The 22,181-nt window shown below is 42.8% G+C and overlaps 1 protein-coding gene across 2 annotated transcripts in view; it reads right to left on the reverse strand.

The window, feature by feature from the left end:
- The window catches only part of ADCY6 (adenylate cyclase 6), a 66,631-nt gene that overhangs the window by 24,550 nt on the left and 19,900 nt on the right, over positions 1-22,181 (reverse strand). For both annotated transcript variants that reach the window (XM_034412308.3, XM_034412307.3), the window contains exons 7-10: positions 20,601-20,728; positions 13,658-13,816; positions 11,716-11,857; positions 11,358-11,486 (exon numbers count right to left, since the gene is read on the reverse strand). In XM_034412308.3, the coding sequence (XP_034268199.2) occupies positions 11,358-11,486; positions 11,716-11,857; positions 13,658-13,816; positions 20,601-20,728 (558 nt within the window). The remainder of the gene's footprint in view (positions 1-11,357; positions 11,487-11,715; positions 11,858-13,657; positions 13,817-20,600; positions 20,729-22,181) is intronic.

Genomic DNA, 22,181 nt, shown 5'->3' on the forward strand with positions numbered 1-22,181 from the left:
TGACTGGCTTGGGCTGGCCTTTGGCCAACAGAACAACATCACCTTACAGCTTGTCTCAGAATAGCTGAGATTTACAGCTAAGAAGCAGGGCGACCTCCCTGCTGGTTAATGCTCAACTTAATAGGTGTGGGAAAGAGGTTCACAGACAGTTTGGGAGGCGAGAGTGAGTTTGGAGAGAACAATAATTACCAATCTCTTCTGCCTTAAAAAAAAAAAAAGTCTCCATTTTTGGATTCAGCCTCTGATTTCAGGCATAATTCAAGTATTTCTTATCTTGAGAAGTCTTTGAGTTATTTGACCAAATAATGCCAAAAAGGAGGAGGGAAGCAATATTAGAGGGGCATAAATGGCCCTGACACCTCATGTTCTTACTCCAGGTCATCCCTGACTTACGAACACAATTGAACCCAAAATGTCTGTTGCTAAGTTGCTAAGACAGTTTTGCTCCATTTTAAGACCTTTCTTGCCACAGTTGTTAAGTGAATCACTGCAGTTGTTAAGTTAGTAACATGGCTTCCCCATTGACTTTGCTTGGCAGAAGGTCACAAAAGGTGATCATGCGCCCCCAGGACTCTGCAATGGTCATAAATATGAGTCAGTTGCCAAGCACCTGAATTTTGATCACATGACCAGGGAATTTCAATGGTCATAAGTGTGAAAAACGTATGTCACTTTTTTCCAGTGCGGTTGTAACTTTGAATGGTCATTAAATGAATTGTAAACAGAGGACTACCTGTACTATATAAGTATATAGTCTGTTGCTTGAGCCCAAAATGATTACTTCTAGAGTAATCATCAATTACAATTATTTTTTACTTGGTATTCATCATTAACTAATTATTTTTAGCTGAAGAATATAACAGAGATAGATGTTATACTGTAACCATATTAGATCAGTAAGGCAAAAGTAATAATGGCAAAAAACCTGGATTAATTAAAAACATTCTTTATCTGCCATCTAAGAAGATCAAAGTTGGCACCAGGCAAACATCTCCAAGTTAGATATGAAGGACCACACTGAGAAAATCCAACCTCAATTCACTAGCTACCTTTATTTCGCATGGAAGAGAAAAGTGAAGAACTTATATGGACTGGATCCAAACCATTTCAGAAATTAAAAAGGTCCAGAGCACAGTCATACTTAAAAATGGTTGGGAAGTCACTGCCATTGTTTCAAAATGATTGAGATGCAATCAAACCATCCAGTCCCGATCAACAATCTATGTATTTTGCACCAGCTAAAACATCCAACCTGACTTAAAAAGGCAGTGCTACCTACAATCAATCATTACAGTAATTTAAATAGGATATTATCTGGGCATACAATATTGCAGCAGCCAATATTGCTGCAATATTCACCACCTTTGTGAAGAACAGATACCGCTAGCATATATCTGAAGATGGGGAGAGGAAAATGTATATCATGGCATCTGCTTTGAACTTCCAAGGCAACTCTGTGGTAATAGCATCCCAGAATGGCAAATCCATTTCTTATGGAGAATACAAATTGTTCCAAGGTAGGCCCAAACACACCTGTCCTTCTCTGGTCACACAATCTTTCCATTTTGTATAGACTTCAATTCCTTAGGCCTTGATTTATCTTGCAAGTTCAGCATTTTAATTACGTCTCCTGAATTAGGTGAAAATGAATATGGTAGTAATTTGGATGGTTTCTGTGTACTAGCAACACTGTATTCCAAAGGCCCATATGACCTCAGGCATTTCATGCACGCAGGGAAGACTGGGGAAGGCACAGCATAACTGCTAGCAACAGAATTTCAGAATCACCTTCTGAAAATAGCTGTTGTGGTAAAGATGAAATCATTTAAGAGAAGCACTTCCACGCTGTTCTGCCAGTTAGTTGCTCGAAGAGGACATTTTGACTGAAAGATCCAGGAGAATCAGCATTCTTCCTTCTTTCAACCTAAAGCAACATATTCTTTGTGCCAAAAGTAGGCCAGAAAACATACTGAAATGAAACCTGAAAATCTGTTTCATCTGACAGTGACTAGACCAGTGGTGGGTTCCAACCGGTGTTACCACTGGTTCTCTTCACGCACTCCGCGCAAGCGCATTAGATTTCTGCCCAGCTGAGGCGCAGCAATCCACTCTGCCACGCTTATCAGCTGGGCTAAAAAACGACAAATAAAGGTATAATGCGGGGACGGGCGGGAGGGCCCAGCTCACAGTCATAGAGAACCGGTTCGCTGACGTCACATCATCACCACTACCGGCTCGTCCAAACCGGGCCAAACCGGGAGCAACCCACCACTGGACTAGACTAGAGTAATGCAGCCACCTTCTGCCCATTTTCAATCCCAATCTTACTTTCACCAAATTCTTCCCTAACACCAAATTTGCTCCAGTACTTTTCCATTTTCAAACTTATTACACCGATGATGGACAGAAAGATCTTGACCCCTTCACATAATTTTGTCTCAATGTTCTACTGGGTTGGAAAGAAAAAGAAAGGTAATTCTATGGGACGTGGCAAACTCAGATCCACCAAAGAGGTCTGAGAAATTACTGCAAGAGGCCGTAGTAGTGCCTTGACTTTAGGATGGGGAAGGGGAGAAAAAGCTAGAACTCTCGTCAATGGAAACCATCCTACAGCTCCAAGAAAATCCTGCAGTTTTTTCTGGTTCTGCTCAAATGCACAAGACAGATTACCGAGATTTATGGACATGACTCACGAACAGGTTAGGGATAGACTGTCATGGAAAAAAAATCATGTGGCCGCTAGGAATAAAAAATGACTTGATGGCACATAATCAATCAATGCATACGTGGATGTCATCGTCATCTCAAGCCTCCTAGGATTAAGCAACAATGGTAGGATTGGTCTGAGAAATCCGGACCCTGTTTAAATGAATGGACTTGGAACCCCTCTTTCATATCCTGCCATTCAGTGGAGCAGAATTAGTGCTTTAAGGCAGCATCCTAAAGAGATATGAAGCTATTTGACTGGGATACAGAAACTGACACAAAAGGCGATTGTTTTTAAACAAAGTCAAATTCCTACCGAGAAAGGAATACAATGACCTCCAAGTATTTCATTAAACAGTAACACATAACAAGATAGGATCCTTCTGCATTTTAACAACTAGTAAACTATTCCATTGCAATGGCTTAAATAAGATGAAACAGATGCTCTGTGCTATAGCCACTACTACCAGGGCAACAAAAACTTGTCAGACAATGCCCGTCAACAACTGGCAGCACCGCTACAAAGAAGATACCAGTGGAACTCCCTCTCAGATGCAAGCAGTCTCATGGCAACAGATGTCAGATTACCAAATTTCATAAACAATCTGTACCATAGCAACAAACTGCCCACAACAAATCAAAAAGCAGCCTTGTAACAACGAATGACGGGGCACTAGGAGTTCTCACTTAGCAACCATCAAGAGTGCCACTAATGGACAGCAAATTACCCCCAAATGTGGTAGGTGAGGGTGATTATAATGATAAAAACTAGCTTGTTTTGTTTGGATAGCAGATTTAATTTGCACCTCGGCAATGAAGTGAGGAAGCTGCCAAATGAAAGGCTTCAACAAATGCATGATAGAAGAAGCAAATCACACGACCAAAAAACAAACAACAAAAAAAAACCCCAAATATTTCAAGGAGCCAAATTCCATACAGAGGTGATATTGACTGAATTTACGTATCATGCTAAAACATAGTTTGCTCTGCACAATTGGGTGATTTCAGTTAAGACCTAAAGCATGTTTATATACCAGGATGGCTAGGCTCATACAACATGCTAAGTCAAAACCAAACAACCATATCCTGGCTCAGCAAAACGTTTGAAGCCAGGCAATCTGTTTAAATCCCTGATGATTTGAAATTAATGCAGGAGAAAGGAAAAAAATAGGGCTCTGAGAAAGAAGCGGCACCTATTGTGATTCATTAAAAAGAACTAATTTTTTAAATATTTTTTTGAATGCAGGAACAGCAAGATTCAACAGGAGTCTGGCAATTAAACACCAGAGATAAACTGATACTTAAACTTATGGATTTCATATCTCTGTTATCAAATCCCTCTCCCCCTCATTTCAGCTGATGAAATAAAACTAGAATTCTTTAGATTCTGCAGAAGGCACCATACAGATAGTCCTCAACTTTAAAAAGTTCCTTTGGTGATCGTTCACTTACAACGGCATTGAAAAAAGTGACTTACGACTGCCTTTCACACTTTATATCCTTGAGGTCATGTGATCAAAATTTGGACGCTTCGCAATTGATTCATGTTTATGAAAGTTGCAGAATCCTGGGACCACGTTTTTTTGCAACCTTCTTTCAAGCAAAGTCAATGGGGAAGGCACGCTTAACAACTGTGCCACTACCTTAACAACATGCAGTGATTCACTTAACAACTGGGGCAAGAAAGGTCATAAAATGGGGCAAAATTCACTTAACAAATGTCTCGCTTAGCAACAAAAACATTGGGCTCAATTGTGGTCGTAAGCCAAGGACCTAACATGAGTGGCGAATTTCTATTTTTCAAAACGTTGTTACAATCCTGACCATTTCAAAATATTCTTGCCACCTCAGTTCCAATAGGGTCTTATACTTTCACATGCTTCTCTCTCTCTCTCTCTCCCTCTCTCTCTCTCTCTCTCTGGGTGTGTGTGTGTTTATTTTCCCTTAATCTGTATTTTTCTTCAGCAAAAAGAAGCAAAGAACAGAGAAAAGCAGAGGAGCTAAGGAAGTGATGGCAGGAAGAAAGAAGGAAATGCTCAGAGGAACTAGATTCTACACCCCCTAAGAAAGGCCAACAATAGCTGGGATGTGAAGGAAGGGAAAGTGAAGCAGTAGGTTGTTATGGGTAATAGAAACAGAAGGTTCCTTGTTTCAAATTCCTCTGCAGTTCTGCTTCCTATATGCAGTGGAAAGCTGCAGCATACATGGAGGCAGAGTGAGAGCTCAATTCTTTCCCCATGCTAGACAACTTCCTGCAAATAAAAGAGGTATACAACACTGCATGTGACAGAGCTTTAATTCTTGGCTTGGAGTTGAACAGACCATTCCATTTCCTTGGCATATTTTTGTACTTTAAATAACAAGCTCAGCGCACTGCATGTTAATCCTTATATAGTTATTTAGTTAAAAGAAGGCCACAAGAGAATTGCAACTCTTGTGGGAGTAAACCCCTCCCCCCCAAAACCCGCACAAAAAAAGTTATTTCCCAGCGGAGAATGAAAACAGCCCAGGAAGGAGCGTTCAAGGCCTGCAAGTGGATCGAGGCGGGTGGGAGTGGAGGGTGAGGAAGAAACCAGGAAAAAACCTGGATCAGGAGTCCTCCACACCACTAGGAAGGCTCATGGGTGTGTGGTGTGGGGTAATGTGCGCGCGTGTGTGTAAAACCCACAATCCTCATTCTTTCACCTAGGCGAAATTGCTCCAAATAATTCAAGCATGAAATGCACAGTATTTTCCCTTGCTGATAAGCTTGCCTCATTATTAGAGAGACATCTACTTACAACCAAAATTTCATCTGAAATTGCGTCTCAGAGAATCTTTCGCTTTTAAATGGCTGCTACCCACATGGCCAAAGCGAACCCATTCGGAGGGGAATCAGACTTGGAACATTCCCAGCTGCCAAATATCTCAAGAGCTTCTCATACGAGGAACAATAGTACTATACCAAATGGCAGCGCTAAGCGCTGATTGACTGATTTCTTACAAAGATGGAACATTCATTTAAAGAGCCTTTTCTGAGTCCAAACAGACCGTTGCTGCTGCAATATTGTGTTCTTACAGTCACCGGCCAACAGCCTCTTAGAAGCCAACACATATGTAGAACAAAACAGTTGGGAAATGCACCCTCCTATTCACTTCCCACAGCAATAACAGTATTTCAGAACAATGCTGTCTCTCGATATTGGAAGTAAAATGCAGTCAAAGCAGTGGTGGGCTGCTGCCGGTTCGGCCAAACCAGTAGTTCTGACCATCAGCCGGCCCCACCCACGCATCCCCGCCCTATCCTGTCCTATACTTCCTTCTTTCTGGCTCAGCTGATTCGCGCGGCGTAGCTGATTTCTGTGCCTCCGCTGTTCTACTTATCAGGGCTGCCTTAGAATGTAAGCAGCTGAGCTTCAAATTGTTGTATTTTGAACGCTGCGCGGCAAGTGTGTTAGGCGCGTGCTCACCAAACCGGTTGTTAAACCAGTTGCAGCCTACCACTGAGTCAGCATACTAGCCACTGATAGCCTTATCTTCATAAATGCATCTCACCCCCTTTCAATCTATTTAACCCAGTGAGTATCACTGTATTTTAGTAAATGCCATATTTTAGCTATACATTAACAAATATTTATTATGCCTCATCTTTCCCTAAAATTACTTTAAAAAAAGAAAAGATGTTCAAACACACAAACCAGCATTTTATTTCAACTGACTGCCCTCTCCAGTATTCAGATAACATTCATATGTATTTTGATATTAACTGAGATTATGCATTATATTAAGACATGATTGTCAAGCACGGTTTGTGAATAAATGGCAAGCTGTATCCTCTAATATTAAAACAGGACATTTCTTTAAATCTTCAAGCTATTTTAAACACTAGTTAGAATCTTGTCTCAATTTTAACCATGTTCATTAAATAAGCTGCAATGGTTTTATTCCAGTGGTGAAATCCAATTTTTTTTAAAACCGGTTCTGTGGGCGTGGCTTGGTGAGAGTGGTGTGGCTTGGTGGGCATGGACTGGTGGGCATGGCAGGGGAAGGATACTGCAAAATCTCCATCCCCACCCCATTCCTAGGGGAAGGATACTGCAAAATCTCCACTCCCACCCCATTTCAGGGGAAGGATACTGCAAAATCCACATTCCCTTCCCACTCCTGGGGGAAGGATACTGCAAAAACTCCATTCCCACCCCACTCCAGAGGAAGGATACTGCAAAATCCACATTCCCTTCCCACTCCTGGGGGAAGGATACTGCAAAAACTCCATTCCCACCCCACTCCAGAGGAAGGATGTTGCAAAATCTCCATTCCCACCCCACTCTGGGGCCAGCCCAAGGTGGCATTTGCCGGTTCTCCGAACTGCTGAAAATTTCCGCTACCGGTTCTCCAGAACCTGTCAGAACCTGCTGGATTTCACCCCTGTTTTATTCCTCTAAGCCAGGAGTGTCAAGCTCAAGACCCGGAAGCCGGATGTGACCCGCGGGGTGCTTAGATCTGGCCCACGGAGCCGCCCTAGAAACAGCAAAGGACTGGCCCGTGGGCCCTCTGCCAGTGAAAACGGAGTTCAGGATCATTTATAAAAAGCAGTTCAAGCATCACATTAAGCCCATACAATACCCAGATTATGTTGAGTGAAATGAAGAAACCTAGTCTTTGAATATTTATAATAAATATTCTGATCATAAGCTTTGTAAGTTCCAATCAATCTTTAAAAAGCTTAAATATATTCAAACCCTTATTAAAATAAATAACTTTGAAAATCAGCACAATCAGTACGAAAAAAAAAGCTAGGGACAAAGCTTCTCTTGAAACATGGTGAGTAAATGAATAGCCTCCAAAATATTTCAGGAGACAGAGGTAGCTCAGAGACTCCCTAGAAATGCATGTAGGTTCATGGAGAACGGGACAGAAGAACATCTCCATATTGTCCACTCTTCAGGCCATCAGTTTATGGGAAGTGTTAAACAGATTTTCCTCAAAGCTTCCAACTGGGGCAGATAGCTATGGGTGTGGGCAGGAAAGTGAAGATTCTATGGCTGAGTATCAAGCAAATAAATGATACAATAAGGGTGATAATGTTACTTTTTTTCCTCAGGTCAACAACAGTCTATCTTTCACAGAGACGATATAAACTCTAGCTCTGACAGGTTATAGGTATAGTTTTACTGACAATTATCCTACTACAGTATATTATACTACCGTAGTTTTATTGCTATGGCCTTGAACAATTTCCTGCATCCCATTCCCTCAGCCCTGCATTCAAGGCCAATTTTTTCAACCCAAGAGAGAATTCGTGTACTTTAAGCACCAATCTAGGCTGCAAACAACTTCCAGGTTTTGAGTCTATAGATTCTGAAGCCAGTATCTTTTCTCCTAGTATTCTCCTTTACTGCATAATAAGTGTCAAGATGAAGAAAGAACACTTAACTAAACTACCTATTCAAAGGGTAGTACAGGTAGTCCCCAATTTACAACAGTTCATTTAGTGACCTTTCAAAGAATAGAGTAGAGTAGAGTAGAGTAGAGTAGAGTAGAATAGAATAGAATAGAATAGAATAGAATAGAATAGAATAGAATAGAATAGAATAGAATAGAATAGAATAGAATAGAATAGAATAGAATAGAATTTTTTATTGGCCAAGTGTGATTGGACACACAAGGAATTTGTCTTGGTGCATACGCTCTCGGTGTACATAAAAGAAAAGATACATTGGTCAAGAATCATAAGGTACAACGCTACTGAAAAAAGTGACTTATGACCGTTTTTCACACTTACGACCATGGCAGCATCCCCATGATCCTGTGATCAAAATTCAGATGCTTGGCAACTGGTTCATAATTATGGCCACTGCTGTGTCCCAAGGTCACGTGACTCCCCTTTTGTGGCCTTCTGACAAGCAAAGTCAATGGGGAAGCCAGGTTCACTTAACAACCGAGTTACTAACTTATCAACTGCAGTGATTCACATTAACAAAGTGGCAAGAAGGGCAAAATGGGGCAAAACTCACTTAACGTCTCCCTTAACAACAAAAATTTTAATTGTGGTCATAAGTCGAGGACTACAAACTCTACTCTACTCTACTGTAGATAATTTCAACTGTCCCACTGGCACATGCAGCATAAGAAACTCCTGGAGCATTGTTTTTCCAAGAGTATAGCTTTACTCTTGACAGATATCCTTTACTTTAACGAAGAGGTAAGCAATCTTTCTTTATGTGGATGACTTTATTTCCTAACCGGTTAATCTATCAATGAGAAAAGACTAAAACAGCCCATGCATGGAGAGAACCATTCCCTCCATGACATTTCCTTTCCTGATATTCCATTCTCCTTTGCCAGGTTGCAGGAAAAAGAAAGCCAGCTTTTGCTGGAGATTTGAACAAACCTCTTTAGGCATAAAAAGGGGTTAAATGCACCAGGCAAACAGCCCTTCCCCAAAACAAGCTAATAATTACCAAATTAGTATTAAAAGGGACCAATGCATCTACTTACAAGTTTGCTTAATATCATATGTGAACTAGGCTTTGGGATTCAGAATTTATGAGGAAAAGGATTTGCAGAACTTCTATCCTGGGTTGGAAGGATACCGTATTTAGGTGTGTGCAGTTTTCAGATCTGCAGTGAACAAGGGTGGTTCAAATCTAGTATGGGGACCTCCGCCCAAAGGTACAGCAAGAGAACCTGTGCCAGATCCAAAATATCTCTGTCCTTTGCATCTCAAAATTGCACATCTCTGCTGTATTTACCATGTTTCCCTGAAAATAAGACCCTGTCTTATATTTTTTGAACCCTGAAATAAGCACTTGGCCTTACTTTCGGGGAGGTCTTATTATTTTAGGGCACGTGGAACAAGATGGGGCTTGCTGTCTTGCTATTTTAACTGATTTCCAGCTCTGCGTTTAAATATTTTCGGGGAGGGCTTATTTTCAGAGGGAGGCTTATTTTCGTGCATGCGCTCAAAAGCCTGATTGGGCTTATTATCAGGGGATGTCTTATTTTCAGGGAAACAGGGTATCAATAGGACAACCAAGTATTTCTTCAAATAATTACCTGTGAATCTACTGGTAGGAAGGCTCTTCTATTTCTAAGCAGAGTAGATGCATTGGTCCCTTTTAATACTAATTTGGTAATTATTAGCTTGTTTTGGGGAAGGGCTGTTTGCCTGGTGCATTAAACCCCTTTTTATGCCTAAAGAGGACGTATCTCTAAGTTCTTTCTTCTCCATCCATTTACACTTTCATTTCACCTTATCTCTGCGTGAGAGAAATGACAGTTGTATTGTCCCAAAGGTGCTTTTTTTCAAGAAGCAACTGGACTTCCTGGTTTTTCTTTGAAGCCGTTTCGCTTCTCATCCAAGAAGCTTCTTCAGCTCTGAAGAGATGAGAAGCAAAACGGCTTCAAAGAAAAACCAGAAAGTCCAGTTGCCCCTTGAAAAAAACACCTTTGGGACAACCATGACCTGGATGACTGAGAATCTCCATAGACAGTTGTATTATTTACCTGGATGAGCTACCCAGAGAGGTATCTCCAAAAGTTAATTTATTTCACAGGCAATTAATTTTAGTTAATAGTATTTAAGGCAGTTAATAGAAATATAAATGTATTTTTATCTTGACCCTTCTATTTTTTGGAACATGACTTCTAACACATACCGTGTTTCCCCAAAAATAAGACCTTGTCTTATATTTTTTTTGAACCCCGAAATAAGCGCTTGGCCTTATTTTCAGAGAGGTTTTATTATTTTGGGGCGTATGGAGCAAGATGGGACTCCTCTTGCCATCTTACCTGATTTCCAGCTCTGCAGAAATATTAAATATTTTCAGGGAGGGCTTATTTTCGGGGGGGAGGCTTATTTTAACTCATGCGTTCAAAAGCCCGATTGGGCTTATTATCAGGGGATGTCTTATTTTCAGGGAAACAGGGTATTAGTACAATCACATGCGCATACTAACATATATGCATATAACCAAAAGAAGTTTAATAGACTGGGGATAGTTGTGGGGGAGACATCTTCAGCAGCTGCTTTCAGTTTGAGTGGACAACCCAATGCTGACAAGTCAGGCATATGGCACTGCCTTGTATTCTTTTTCCTGCCTTTTTTCATCTATTCCTTCTGCTTATCTCAAATTTGGGGTTATCCTCCTTTCAGCTCAATGCCAGGAAAGATATGCTCTACAGCAGGGGTCTCAAACTCAAGGTCTGCGGGCCGAATCCAGCCCATGGGGTGCTTAAATCCAATCCACAGGGCCGGCCTGCAAATATCAAAGGACCATCCAGCAGTGCCTCTGCCAGTCAAAACAGGCCAGTGCGCCCCCCGCACCCTTCATTTTCTGCCTCCCTGGCCTCCAGCAGTACTCTGCTGGCCAAAAACAGGCTGCAGAGGTAAATTTTGGCCAGTAAAGTGCTGCAGGAGGCATCCAGTTTACCATTTTGACCAGTAAAGTGCTGCAGGAGGCATCTGTCCCGTCTTCCCCTGCTCCCTCCACCCTGCTGCCGGCCCGCAGAGAACTACAATGCTGATCCAGCCCTCAAAGAAATCCAGTTTGACACCCCTGCTCTACATCCTTTTTAGCAGGAATGAAAGAACAAAGCAGGATCCAATAATACGTTATGCCATCCTATCTCCTTTCCCAGGTACAGTCTCAATCAAACCAGAGACTTACCATCTGTCGTAACGCCTTAGAGTCCTTGTTCCGTGGAAACGAGCGCTCAGGGACCCAACGGGGCACCAGCCCTTCGGTGGAATTTGCCTGTGCTCGCTGCAGCTTGGCTAATATTGCTTTCTCTTCTTTCTATTGGCAGAAAGTGAGGAATATGGAGATACAAAACAGAAAGAACAACAAATGGAAGCAGGTGTTTTAAGACATTACTCCCTAGAGTAGAAATGTCTTGTTCCATAGCCTCTGTTATTTCAGCTTCAGGGACCAGAACATTTGTCTCCCGGATTATGGTGATCTGTTCTCACTTCCTGCCCCCAAGCAAATTTCAGTCATGTCCCTCTGCCCCACTCCTAGGACTTACCCGTTTCTGGCTGCAGCCCACAATGAAGAAGGTCTCAATGTTATGCTCCTTCAGGTAAGCATTGCGCTCGCCCCCATGCCCTGGCTCTACTTCATAGTCCTCATTCAGGTACTGCAGAGTTGCCTGGGTAATGTGGATCCGCCTATCGCAGAAATGTTGTCGTTCAATCAAGGCAAGTGCTGGAACCCACTGCTCCCACTCTGAGATACCCCTCATTAGACTTTCTATCATCTCGCTTAAGAGTGGAAGAGGCTACTTTCTCCACAAGGAAGCAATATGGCCCTTCCTCAGCAGCTCTGAGTAAAAGAGCAGGATTGACCAATAAAAATAAGGGTAAGTAATATAAAAGGCAGTTAGCTGCAGGAATGCAGGTAAAATACTGTGGGGAAGACGGTAGAAAGTCAGAAATCTTGCTGAAGAAGATTTGGAGGAAAGTCCAATGAACTTGTATAAATATATGGTATAATAATGCTCATAAGGAACTGTGAGTAGAGCCAATGTGGAGGTAATATATTACTTCATTTAGATCAGTAAGTCACATGGAGAAATGTAAGGCATTTCCACATGGGAATTTTGATCCCACTCACATAACAGCATTGTGCTTTTATATTCCCATGTTAGCATCCCTGTGGAGCAGCCAAGCCAGTTGTCTATCTGTCTAGCTTAACTGTCCCAAATATCCAAGTGCCACCTCTTTTGCAATCAGAGTGTGTGGTGGGCCAGTTTTCCACTGATAAGAATGTATCTTCCAATATGCTCATTCCACAAGGTCTGATGGCGTGAGCACACTCCATGTCCCTTCCTTCCTTATAGGACTGAAACAGCTAACTGTCTTGGTAGTGGTCCCTGCCCTAGGGAAGCCCCTTCCCCCTGAGATCCAGGAAGCCCCTACCCTCCTGGCTTTCTGAAAAGCTGTGAAGACCTGGCCTTGTCCCAGAAGCCTCGGGGCAGTTTGAGGCTGGAGCCCAATGAAGCTCTAAAGTTTTTTTTTCCTTACTCTTCTCCAACAGATAGATTAACTCCACATGTTTAGGTAATGGACAAGGAATGGAACAGAGCGATTTTAAATCTATGCATGTAAGAGATAAAAAATAAGAGGTAAGACAAAAAGGGAACAATAGAAAAAAATGGGGTCACATCCAATACTAGCATGACTTTCCCATTTCCAAACCAATTTTCTTCAAAGAAGCATGGGCCATTAGAGGAAAAGATTCTCCATCTCCTGTTTCAATGGAACTATGGTACTTTCTATTAGTGTTGTAGTCCGCCAGCAGCCTGAGGAGCTGGCAGCGGAGTCAGACAGTAAGGAGGCTGGGGAGGAACATGGGCCAGTCCTGGAGTCTGGGGAAGGCTCAGGCAAGGGCTCTGTGTCAGAGGCAGAGATGGGGCCAGGGCCATCTGGGGAGTTAATGTGCGGACTCCGGATCCTCCATAGTCGGTCATCAGAGAGGCAGAGGAACAGAGGGACCCTGTTCCTAGTGCGCGCATGTGCAGAGCTAGTTAAAACAAAAGGGAGGACTCGGGAGTAAGGCTTGGAGATTATTGGCCCCTCCCAGAAAACATAAAGGAAGAGCAAAGGCACGTGGGCTTTTGCAGGAAGCAACGTTGTGGATGGTTTGTACTTTGAAGCTCCGTTTTTGATTCTGTGTTTCCATGTGGCCTTGCCAAGATAATTGCCAATTAGATCTTTGGCAGCATGTCAAAGAAGATAAAGGTGGGTGTTTTCCAGCCTTATACGAAGGACTGTGGCAGACTTCTGTTGGACTATTTATAAACTCTTGGTGATTCAGCACGTGCTGTGAATGAAAGGAATTCACAGCCGTTAAAATAAAAAAAAGGGGTTTTGGGACTAATTGTGTGCTTTTTACTATATCAGGAAGCCTAGGTCAGAACAATTAGCATTCACAATTGTTTCACTCAAACGCTGAAGGACTCAACTCACCCCGCTTTGCCACCAGCTTCCATGTGATTGGCCAAGGTAACATCATTAGACCAGACATCAAATTGCCACTTGCGCAGCCCCAGCACTCCACAGTGCACACGACCACTATGGATCCCAACACGCATGTTGACATTGACACCTGTCACTTCCCGCACCAGTCTAGGAGAAAGAGGATGGAATGAATGTCAGAGCAGGTCTCTCTATTTGCACACAAATTCTGGCACAAAGACATTTTCACTCAATCGAATCACTCAAACTAAGGAGAAAGAATCTCTTTTCTCGGTAGGGAGAGGTGAGCTAATATGTCTGTACTACTTTAGCAAGGACAAAACAACAGATCTCCACCCTAAAACGGGTGCAGGAACTGAGCAAGCAGTTTGAAAGGGTTGCTGGAACACAAACACTTAAAACCTGCAAACTAGAACCAGAAACATAATTCAATAGGATTAAGAAAAAGGTTGCTGTGAAAAAAATTTCTAAGACTGGACAAGATAATCATATCAATCTAGAATAGAATCTAGAATAGAATATACAGATGAATATGACACAAAACAATATTCCGATATCCTATGAGGTATGACTGACTCAGAGGTGGGTTTCAGCAGGTTCTGACCAGTTCTGGAGAACTGGTAGCGGAAATTTTGAGTAGTTCGGTGAACCGGTAAATACCTCTGACTGGCCCTGCCCCCATCTATTCTCTGCCTCCCGAGTCCCAGTTGATCGGGAGGAAATGGGGATTTTGCAGTAACCTTCCCCTGGAGTGGGGAAGGAATGGAGATTTTACAGTATCCTTCCCCTGCCACGCCACGCCCACCAAGCCACACCCACAGAACTGGTAGTAAAAAAAATTGAAACTCACCACAGGACCAACTGTCTGGTCCGATGTGTTTTATTTGTGTTTTGTCCCTCCCTCTCCCTTTCCCTGTGTGTGTGTGTGTGTGTGTGTGTGTGAGAGAGAGAGAGAGAGAGAGAGAAGGAGGGAAGGAGGAGGGAGGGAGGGAAGGAGGGGAGAGAAAGAGAGAGAGAGGGAGAGAGGCAGATGAATGTACTATGTACTGCTGTTATCATATGCATAATAGCTTGCCACAAAAGTGGAGCTACTATTTTTCCAAGTGAGCACACAGTCTTACAGATGAATGTTTGGACAAAATGGGGTTGCTCTGAGGAGAAGATTTTGCTCATTTTTATGCTCTATCATGCAATTGGCTATACAAAAGCTAAAGGTAATATTTCAGAGGAAAATATTTGGAAATCTGCAAGACCTCTGGACATGAATTTGCCAGTCCATTAAAAAAACACAAACAGCTATTGCTTCTATTACCTTGACGATTATCCACAAGGCAGTTGACTATGTTCAGTGACTAAATATCTTGGAAAAAGAAATAAAATGTGAAGGGACTGGAAATGAAATTAGCTGCTTGGCTAGGAAAACGTTGCGGCCTTAGAGACATGATTCAGATACAGCAGAGAATCTGGGAATCCATACAAGATATTAAGAAATTGGAACTCACCCTGTAGTGAGATGAATGCTTGGGCTGCCTGTATCTAATGGGAGAATGCAATTCACAGAGCTTGAAACAGTCTCTCTTTTCAGCAGATACACTATAAAGAATTCCTGCTTAATACAAGCTTAGGTAAATAGACCCTGCTTCAAACTACTTCCAAGTTTGTTCCGAAATGGAGGAAATCATGTAGCGTATAACATGATGTCCTGGTTTCAAAACCATAGAATTATTTCAGGAAAGACAGGATTAGTAGATAGTAAGAAAGAAAACAGGATTCACAAGTTGGGAGAAAAGAACTACAGGAATAGGAAAAAAAAGATTAATAACTACAGTACACAGGGAACCTACATGCAAGGTTTTTATTAACTTTATTAATGTCCGAGTCTTAAGTAAATATTTTATATGTGTTTTTATTATTTATTTTCCTCGAAATCATAGTAAATCTGAATGCGATTTTAAATTTTCCTATTATAAATCTGAAATGCGCAATACAGGTAGTCCTCAACTTACGACCACATTTTACGAGCTATCTTGACACATTGGTTAAGCGAATCACTGCAGTTGTAAAATCAGTAACACGATTGTTAAGTGAATCTGGCTTCCCCATTGTCAGAAGGTCGCAAAAGATGATCACATGAGCTTGGGATAGTGCAACGGCCTCTCAATTTTGATCATGTGACTATAGGACTGCCGCAACGGTCGTTAAGTGTGAAAAATGGCCATAAGTCAGTTTTTTCAGTGCCGCTGTATCTTTAAATGGTCACTAAACGAGCTGCTGTAAGTCGAAGACTACCTGTACGGCACACAAACACACTGGCTAGCCTCACTCACTCACTAAGAACTGTGTTGGGTTTTATCACTGTTTGCTGAATATACACAACAACTGGCAAAGTTCACATGTCATGCTAAGTTGTAAATTTCGGTTTATAAATTTTAAGGTCCGAGTTCAAGCGAAACATTCATGGTTCAAGTGAAATGTTTATGTAGGAACACAGTCAATTGTGAATTGAGATGTTAGGGCAAAGTACTGCCAGTCAATGCTAGAAGCATTGAATAGCATGCATCTGTTTACCTCCAGAAGTCTATGGACCCGATCTCGGTTGCTTAAGGGAACTCCAGCCTTACTGCTGTCTACTAACATCCCCTTGGGTTTCGTCCCCCTCCCTATTATTATGCCCGTCCTTCAGGAGAATACAGCAGCTAACCCGACAACAGCAGGAGTGTTGCGCTTCTCCAAGTTTTACCATGCAAATGCAAGTCTTGATAAGGAATTTGCTGGGGAAACAAACAACAACCCCCCCCCCCCCCCATATCCTGAAAAGACCTTGGTTTTCATATTTTTATAGAGAGGAAGCTTCTAGGCTATGTGGCTTATAAAGATAATTTTGAAACAGCATAGACATTGCCCAGTAAAATTTCAGCAGCTGGAGGAGGGATAATGGACAGGGAACAGAGACGTTCTCAGTAGGACTTTTTGTGACCCACATGGAGACAGCATCTTTTCCTATCCTACCGCCAGCTAAAGCAATAATAAAAACTATGGGAAGAAAGCAGAAATTTGTGTAAGGTATAGGACTTAGCAGCTGGATCAGTTACTTTCCTAAGCCATAGCATGTTGTGGTGTTTGGTTTCGGCTGCTTATGTTGTATCAATGCAACCTATTGTTATTTGTCCAGTTAATCATGGTTAAGCAACTCATTTTATTTAATGAGATGTCACTTAATATTTTGGCTTTCTTTGGACAAATTTTTAGATCTTCCCACAGTTTTGAATTCTCAAAACTACCAAAGCCAGATCAAAATCTGGCTGGTTTAATGCACCCTGTTATTAACACAGCTGCCTGCAATTTCTGCTGGTTCGAATCTCTCCAAGGCTCAAGGTTGACTCAGCCTTCCATCCTTTCTAAGGTAGGTGAAATGAGGACCCAGTTTGTGGGGGCAATAAGCTGACTTTGTATAAAATATACAAAAGTATGAAGGCTATTGCTTAACGCATTGTAAGCCGCCCTGAGTCTCCGGAGAAGGGCGGCATATAAATCAAATTTTAAAAAAAAAAATATATATATATATATATATATATATATATATATATATATATATATATATATATATATATATAAGGTAAGAGTCCAGGGGCTCTTTGCAGGTTACTAAAAATGAATCCTTAGGTAAAGGAGTTTTGGGAGTAAGTTTTGGAAAATCTGTAGAAATGATGGAAAACGAAAGGATGTGATTTTCTGCATTACGAAAGATATTTTCTGGTCCTGTGAGAAAGAGATGCCTGGGTGGTTTTAGGTTCTTTGAGTCACATACTGTACATTGCAGTATTTAGATACAAGAAAGATAATTATGATTAGCATATTGTATGCAGGATAAGCTGATTTAAAAAGTAGGCTAAGTTGGGTTTTATGATGACAGAAATAATCCACGAAGAGAACCTCAGGCTTCCACGTCCCATCTCTTTTCTTTTTCTTTTTTTTTTTTGCTACAAAGAGGAAACCAAAGGCTTTCATTTTAATGTTAGATTAATTACCCCCTGTCATGAGTTAATCAGGTTTCTTTCAAACAAAACTGGTGAAGATTAAGCAGAGTTAAGTCTGGAAAAAACAACAAGGGGCAATTCACTAAAAAGAGGAAGTGATTTTTTTTCTGATCTCATCCCACTCATGCTCCTGTGCACAGATAGTTTTCAGCCCATTTTCCTCACTGAGGAGTTAGCAGGAGGAGATTCAAGAATACTATTCTCAACTGCTAGTAGTAGCTAGAAAGCAACAATCTTGATTAAAATCACTAGAAGGAGGTCAAAGGTCCTCTTGTCCCCAGAGGTCTCTGAAGAAAACAAATTTGCATTTGTATGTATGTGTCCAAGCAAGGAGAGGAGGAGGCCTGGCCCCACCCCCCTGTCTTCCTGCCTTTTGCACAAAAAAAATGGCCTGCCTCCAGTTTTTACTATCATGTCTCAAATGGGCCGACTGCATCATCATCTCAAGCAGCAGCCACAATAAAGAGGTCGCAGCAACTCACAAAGGAACACATCATATTATTAAGCTTCCAAAGACAAGAATCAATGAATCAGAAGCAGGAGTACCTTGAATAAGTCAAATAAGATGTACAGGTAGTCCTCAGTTAAACAAGGATAATTGGGACTGGAATTTCCATCGCTAAGCAATGTGACTGCGAAGTGCGATATCTCATGACTGCATCGCTTAGTGACGGCAGTCCCTGTTGCCGTCGTTAAGTGGATTGTCAAGCGAGTCCCCAGGCAGCTTGCAAACAGGTCAGCAGGTAGGTAAGGCACGGCACAAGGCAAAGTGAGAGTGTGATGAGACCAGGATGGTTGCTGTTGGGCGGGGAAGGATGTGTGAGTGGTTCATGAGGCATGACACAAGCATGGCGGTGCTGGCTGCTACCAGGTGGAGAGGGTGCATTGGCGGCCTGCAAGGTGTGGCACAATGGGGCCCAGTGTAGCTGCTGCGAGGAGGGTGCAAGCAGAATACCAGAGAGACTCGTAACCTTTCCTGCTAGCTTCCCCATTGACTTTGCTTGTGGGAAGCCGGAGGAAAAGTTGCAAATAGGCCATCATGTGACCATAGGGAGCTGCAGCTATTGTAAGTGTTAACTGGTTGCCAAATGTCTAGATCAGAGGTTCAAGGATGGTTTAGAGCCTGGTTTAGCTCAACAGACAGAAGCACTGTAATTTAACACCAGCTGTCTGCAATTACTGTAAGTTCGAATCTCACCAGGCTCAAGGTTGACTCAGCCTTCCATCCTTTCTAAGGTAGGTAAATTGAGGACCCAGTTTGTGGAGGCAATAAGCAATAAATATACAAAAGTATGAAGGCTATTGCTTAACGCACTGTAAGTCGCCCTGAGTTTCCGGAGAAGGGCGGCATATAAATCAAATTTTTAAAAAAAGGATGACTGGAAGGACTGCATGTTTTGTTCTTTATTAAGGACTGCATCCTTTGTTCAGCACCGTTGTAGCTTGCAACAGTCGCTGAAAGAGTGGTTGTTAAATGAGGACTACCTGTGTATCAATGTAGACGAGCTGACTGCAGTGGATTTAAAATACTGTGATCTGTGACAATTACAATACCGCAATAGTGTGATTTTTTTTTGTTACTCTGGTAGATAGAAACTTAATCTAATTATCTCATAAAACATATGTCATATGATCCCACTTCTAATTCCTTTTGCACTGCAGGTGAGTATAGAACCACCTGCCAACTGAAGAAAATATTTCATGGCATCTGATGAAGTGGGGAATGAAACTGTCAATGGCCACTTGAGTAACTCCAGATACTCCTCTGAATACCCATTGCGTGGGAACGGTATGGTGGATGTGTCCTATAGCACACTGCTGTCTTTCCCAGAAACATGCGGTTAGCCATGAATGGCTGTGGAGTGAAATCCAGCAGGTTCTGACAGGTTCTGGAGAACTGGTAGCGGAAATTTTGAGTAGTTCGGAGAACTGGCAAATACCACCTCTGGCTGGCCCCAGGAGTGGGGTGGGAATGGAGATTTTGCAATATCCTTCCCCTGGAGTGGGGTGGGAATGGAGATTTTGCAGTATCCTTCCCCCAGGAGTGGGAAGGAAATGGAGATTTTGCAATATCCTTCCCCCAGGAGTGGGGAGGGAATGGAAATTTTGCAGTATCCTTCCCCTGGAGTGGGGTAGGAATGGAGATTTTGCAGTATCTTTCCCCTGCCATAGCCACCAAGCCATGCCCACAGAACCGGTAGTAAAAAAAAACTGGATTTCACCACTGCTGTGGAGCCAACTAGTCTTTGTTTTGAGGTACCAGAGCCTTTATACCCCTGATGGCGAACCTGTGGCACGCGGAGCCATATCTGAGGGCACGCGAGTGTTGCCCTAGCTCAGCTCCAGCACGCATGTGAGTGCCGGCCAGCTGATTTTTGGGCCTTCCGGGCCCACCAGAAGTCAGGAAATGGGTTGTTTCCGGCCTCCGGAGGGCCTCCGGGGGGTGTGAAGAAGGCTGTTTTCACCCTCCCCAGGCTCCTAGAAAGCCTTCGGAGCCTGGGGAGAGTGAAAAACGGGCCTACCGTGCCATCGCGTGCCAAAAGCGGGGGGAGTATGGAGGGAGCACGCACACATGCGCAGGAGGGCAGGGCGTGGTAGGCATTGAATTATGGGTGTGGGCACACACGCGCACAATCCCCCCGTGCTCCCCCCACTTTTGGCACACGACGGCAAAAAGGTTAGCCATTACTGCTTTATACCTTTACCTTACAAAAACTAAACAGTCTTACCTTACAAAAACTAAACAGTCTCTAAGGTACCACAAAGCTCTCTGCTATTTTGCTTCCGCAGGCTAATGCAGCTACCATTCTGGAAAATGGTAACTCTGTGAATCATTAAGTTCACCAATGACTACGTCCACCCTTTCCAACACTAGCAAGTATCCGTCGCACACTCACGAAATTGCCTCGATCATGTCAACACCCATCTCCACGCAGCAATGGGCATGATCAGCCCGTGCCTCTGGCAACCCTGAGACACAATAGTAGCAATCCCCAAGGATCTTGATGCGAAGGCAGTGATTTTCCTAAAAAAAGAAAAGGAGGGAGATTCAGAAAAGCCATCAATGCTAAATGTAACACTCCAGTCATCTCACCTAAGTTCAGTGCTCCCTGCCATACACAGATCAATCACATTAGCTAGCTAACAACTGTTATTTCAAAAGTAATCTGAGAATTTGTAGTTTATTGCAAATACGGAAGTTTTTATCCAGCACTTGTTCCCAATAGGGAAGGGGAGGGGAAGGATTCCTGTTACTTCAAAGAAACTTCAAACTCTAATGAAGTTTATACATCAACATTATGGCCCAGAACTGGTATTGCTTTCAAGATAGGTACAAAGGAAGTTTGGAAGAGATACATACTACAGCAGGGGTGGGCAACTGTGGCCCTTTTACAACCTGTGGACTTCAACTCCCAGAATTCCTGAGACAGCTTGGCTGTCTCAGGAATTCTGGGAGTTGAAGTCCACAGGTTGTAAAAGGGCCACAGTTGCCCATCCCTGTACTACAGCAAAGGCAGCAGAATGTAGCATAAAAAAGACACACAGACCAACAACCCTAGGAAGAATTAGAAGTTACAGGTATTCCTCAACTTACAACCATTCATTTAGTGGCTGTTCAAAATTACAATGGCACTGAAAAAAGTAACTTATGACCGTTTTTCAAACTTATGACCACTGAGGCATCCTTATGATCATATGATCAAAATTTGAGCACTTGGAAACTGGCAAGTATTTATGACAGTTGAATTGCCCCGGGGTCACATGATCACCTTTTGCAACCTTCCCAGCCAGCTTCTGACAAGCAAAGTTAATGAGGCAAGCCGGATTTGATACACTTAACAACTGTATCAAAAAGAGTTGTAAAATGGGGCATAACTCACTTAACAACTGCCTTGCTTAGCATTGAAAATTTTGGATCAATGGTGGTCGTAAGTTGAGGACTACCTGTTCTTGGCAAGGCAAGAAAATCCAAGGGGACTTTGTGACAGAGATGGTCATAGAAGAAAATATACAATTCGTATTGAGGTACAGCCATCAACACAGTGCCCCTTTCCTCACAGGCAGGCTTCCTGGTGTCCTTGCTCACTGAACATAGCACTTGATCACTGAGTTTTATAAGGATTACTGCCCAACATATCTAAAAGCACTAAGTTCAGAAATCATCACATAGCCCCATGATGGCAAACATATGGCACACATGCCAAAGGTGGCATGCAGCGTCCTCTCTGATGGCACACGAGCTGTCACCCCAGTTCAGCTCTGCTGCGCATGTGTGCGCACCTCCCTCTGGCCAGCTGGTCTTCAGGTGTCTGCCGCGTATTCATGGGGCGGTGGGGCACATGCTTGGGGGCCGGTGTGCATGTGTGGTGGGGCAGGGCGTGTGCGGGGGGCGCGCATGCACTGAGCACATCCAGAGGCCACCCACGCATGTGCAGGGGGTGCATTCAGGAGGCCATGTGCGCAGGGGCCGTGCTTGC

This window comes from Pantherophis guttatus, chromosome 2 (genome assembly GCF_059756535.1).
Source record: "Pantherophis guttatus breed Tessera chromosome 2, ASM5975653v1, whole genome shotgun sequence".
NCBI classification, from domain to species: domain Eukaryota; kingdom Metazoa; phylum Chordata; class Lepidosauria; order Squamata; family Colubridae; genus Pantherophis; species Pantherophis guttatus.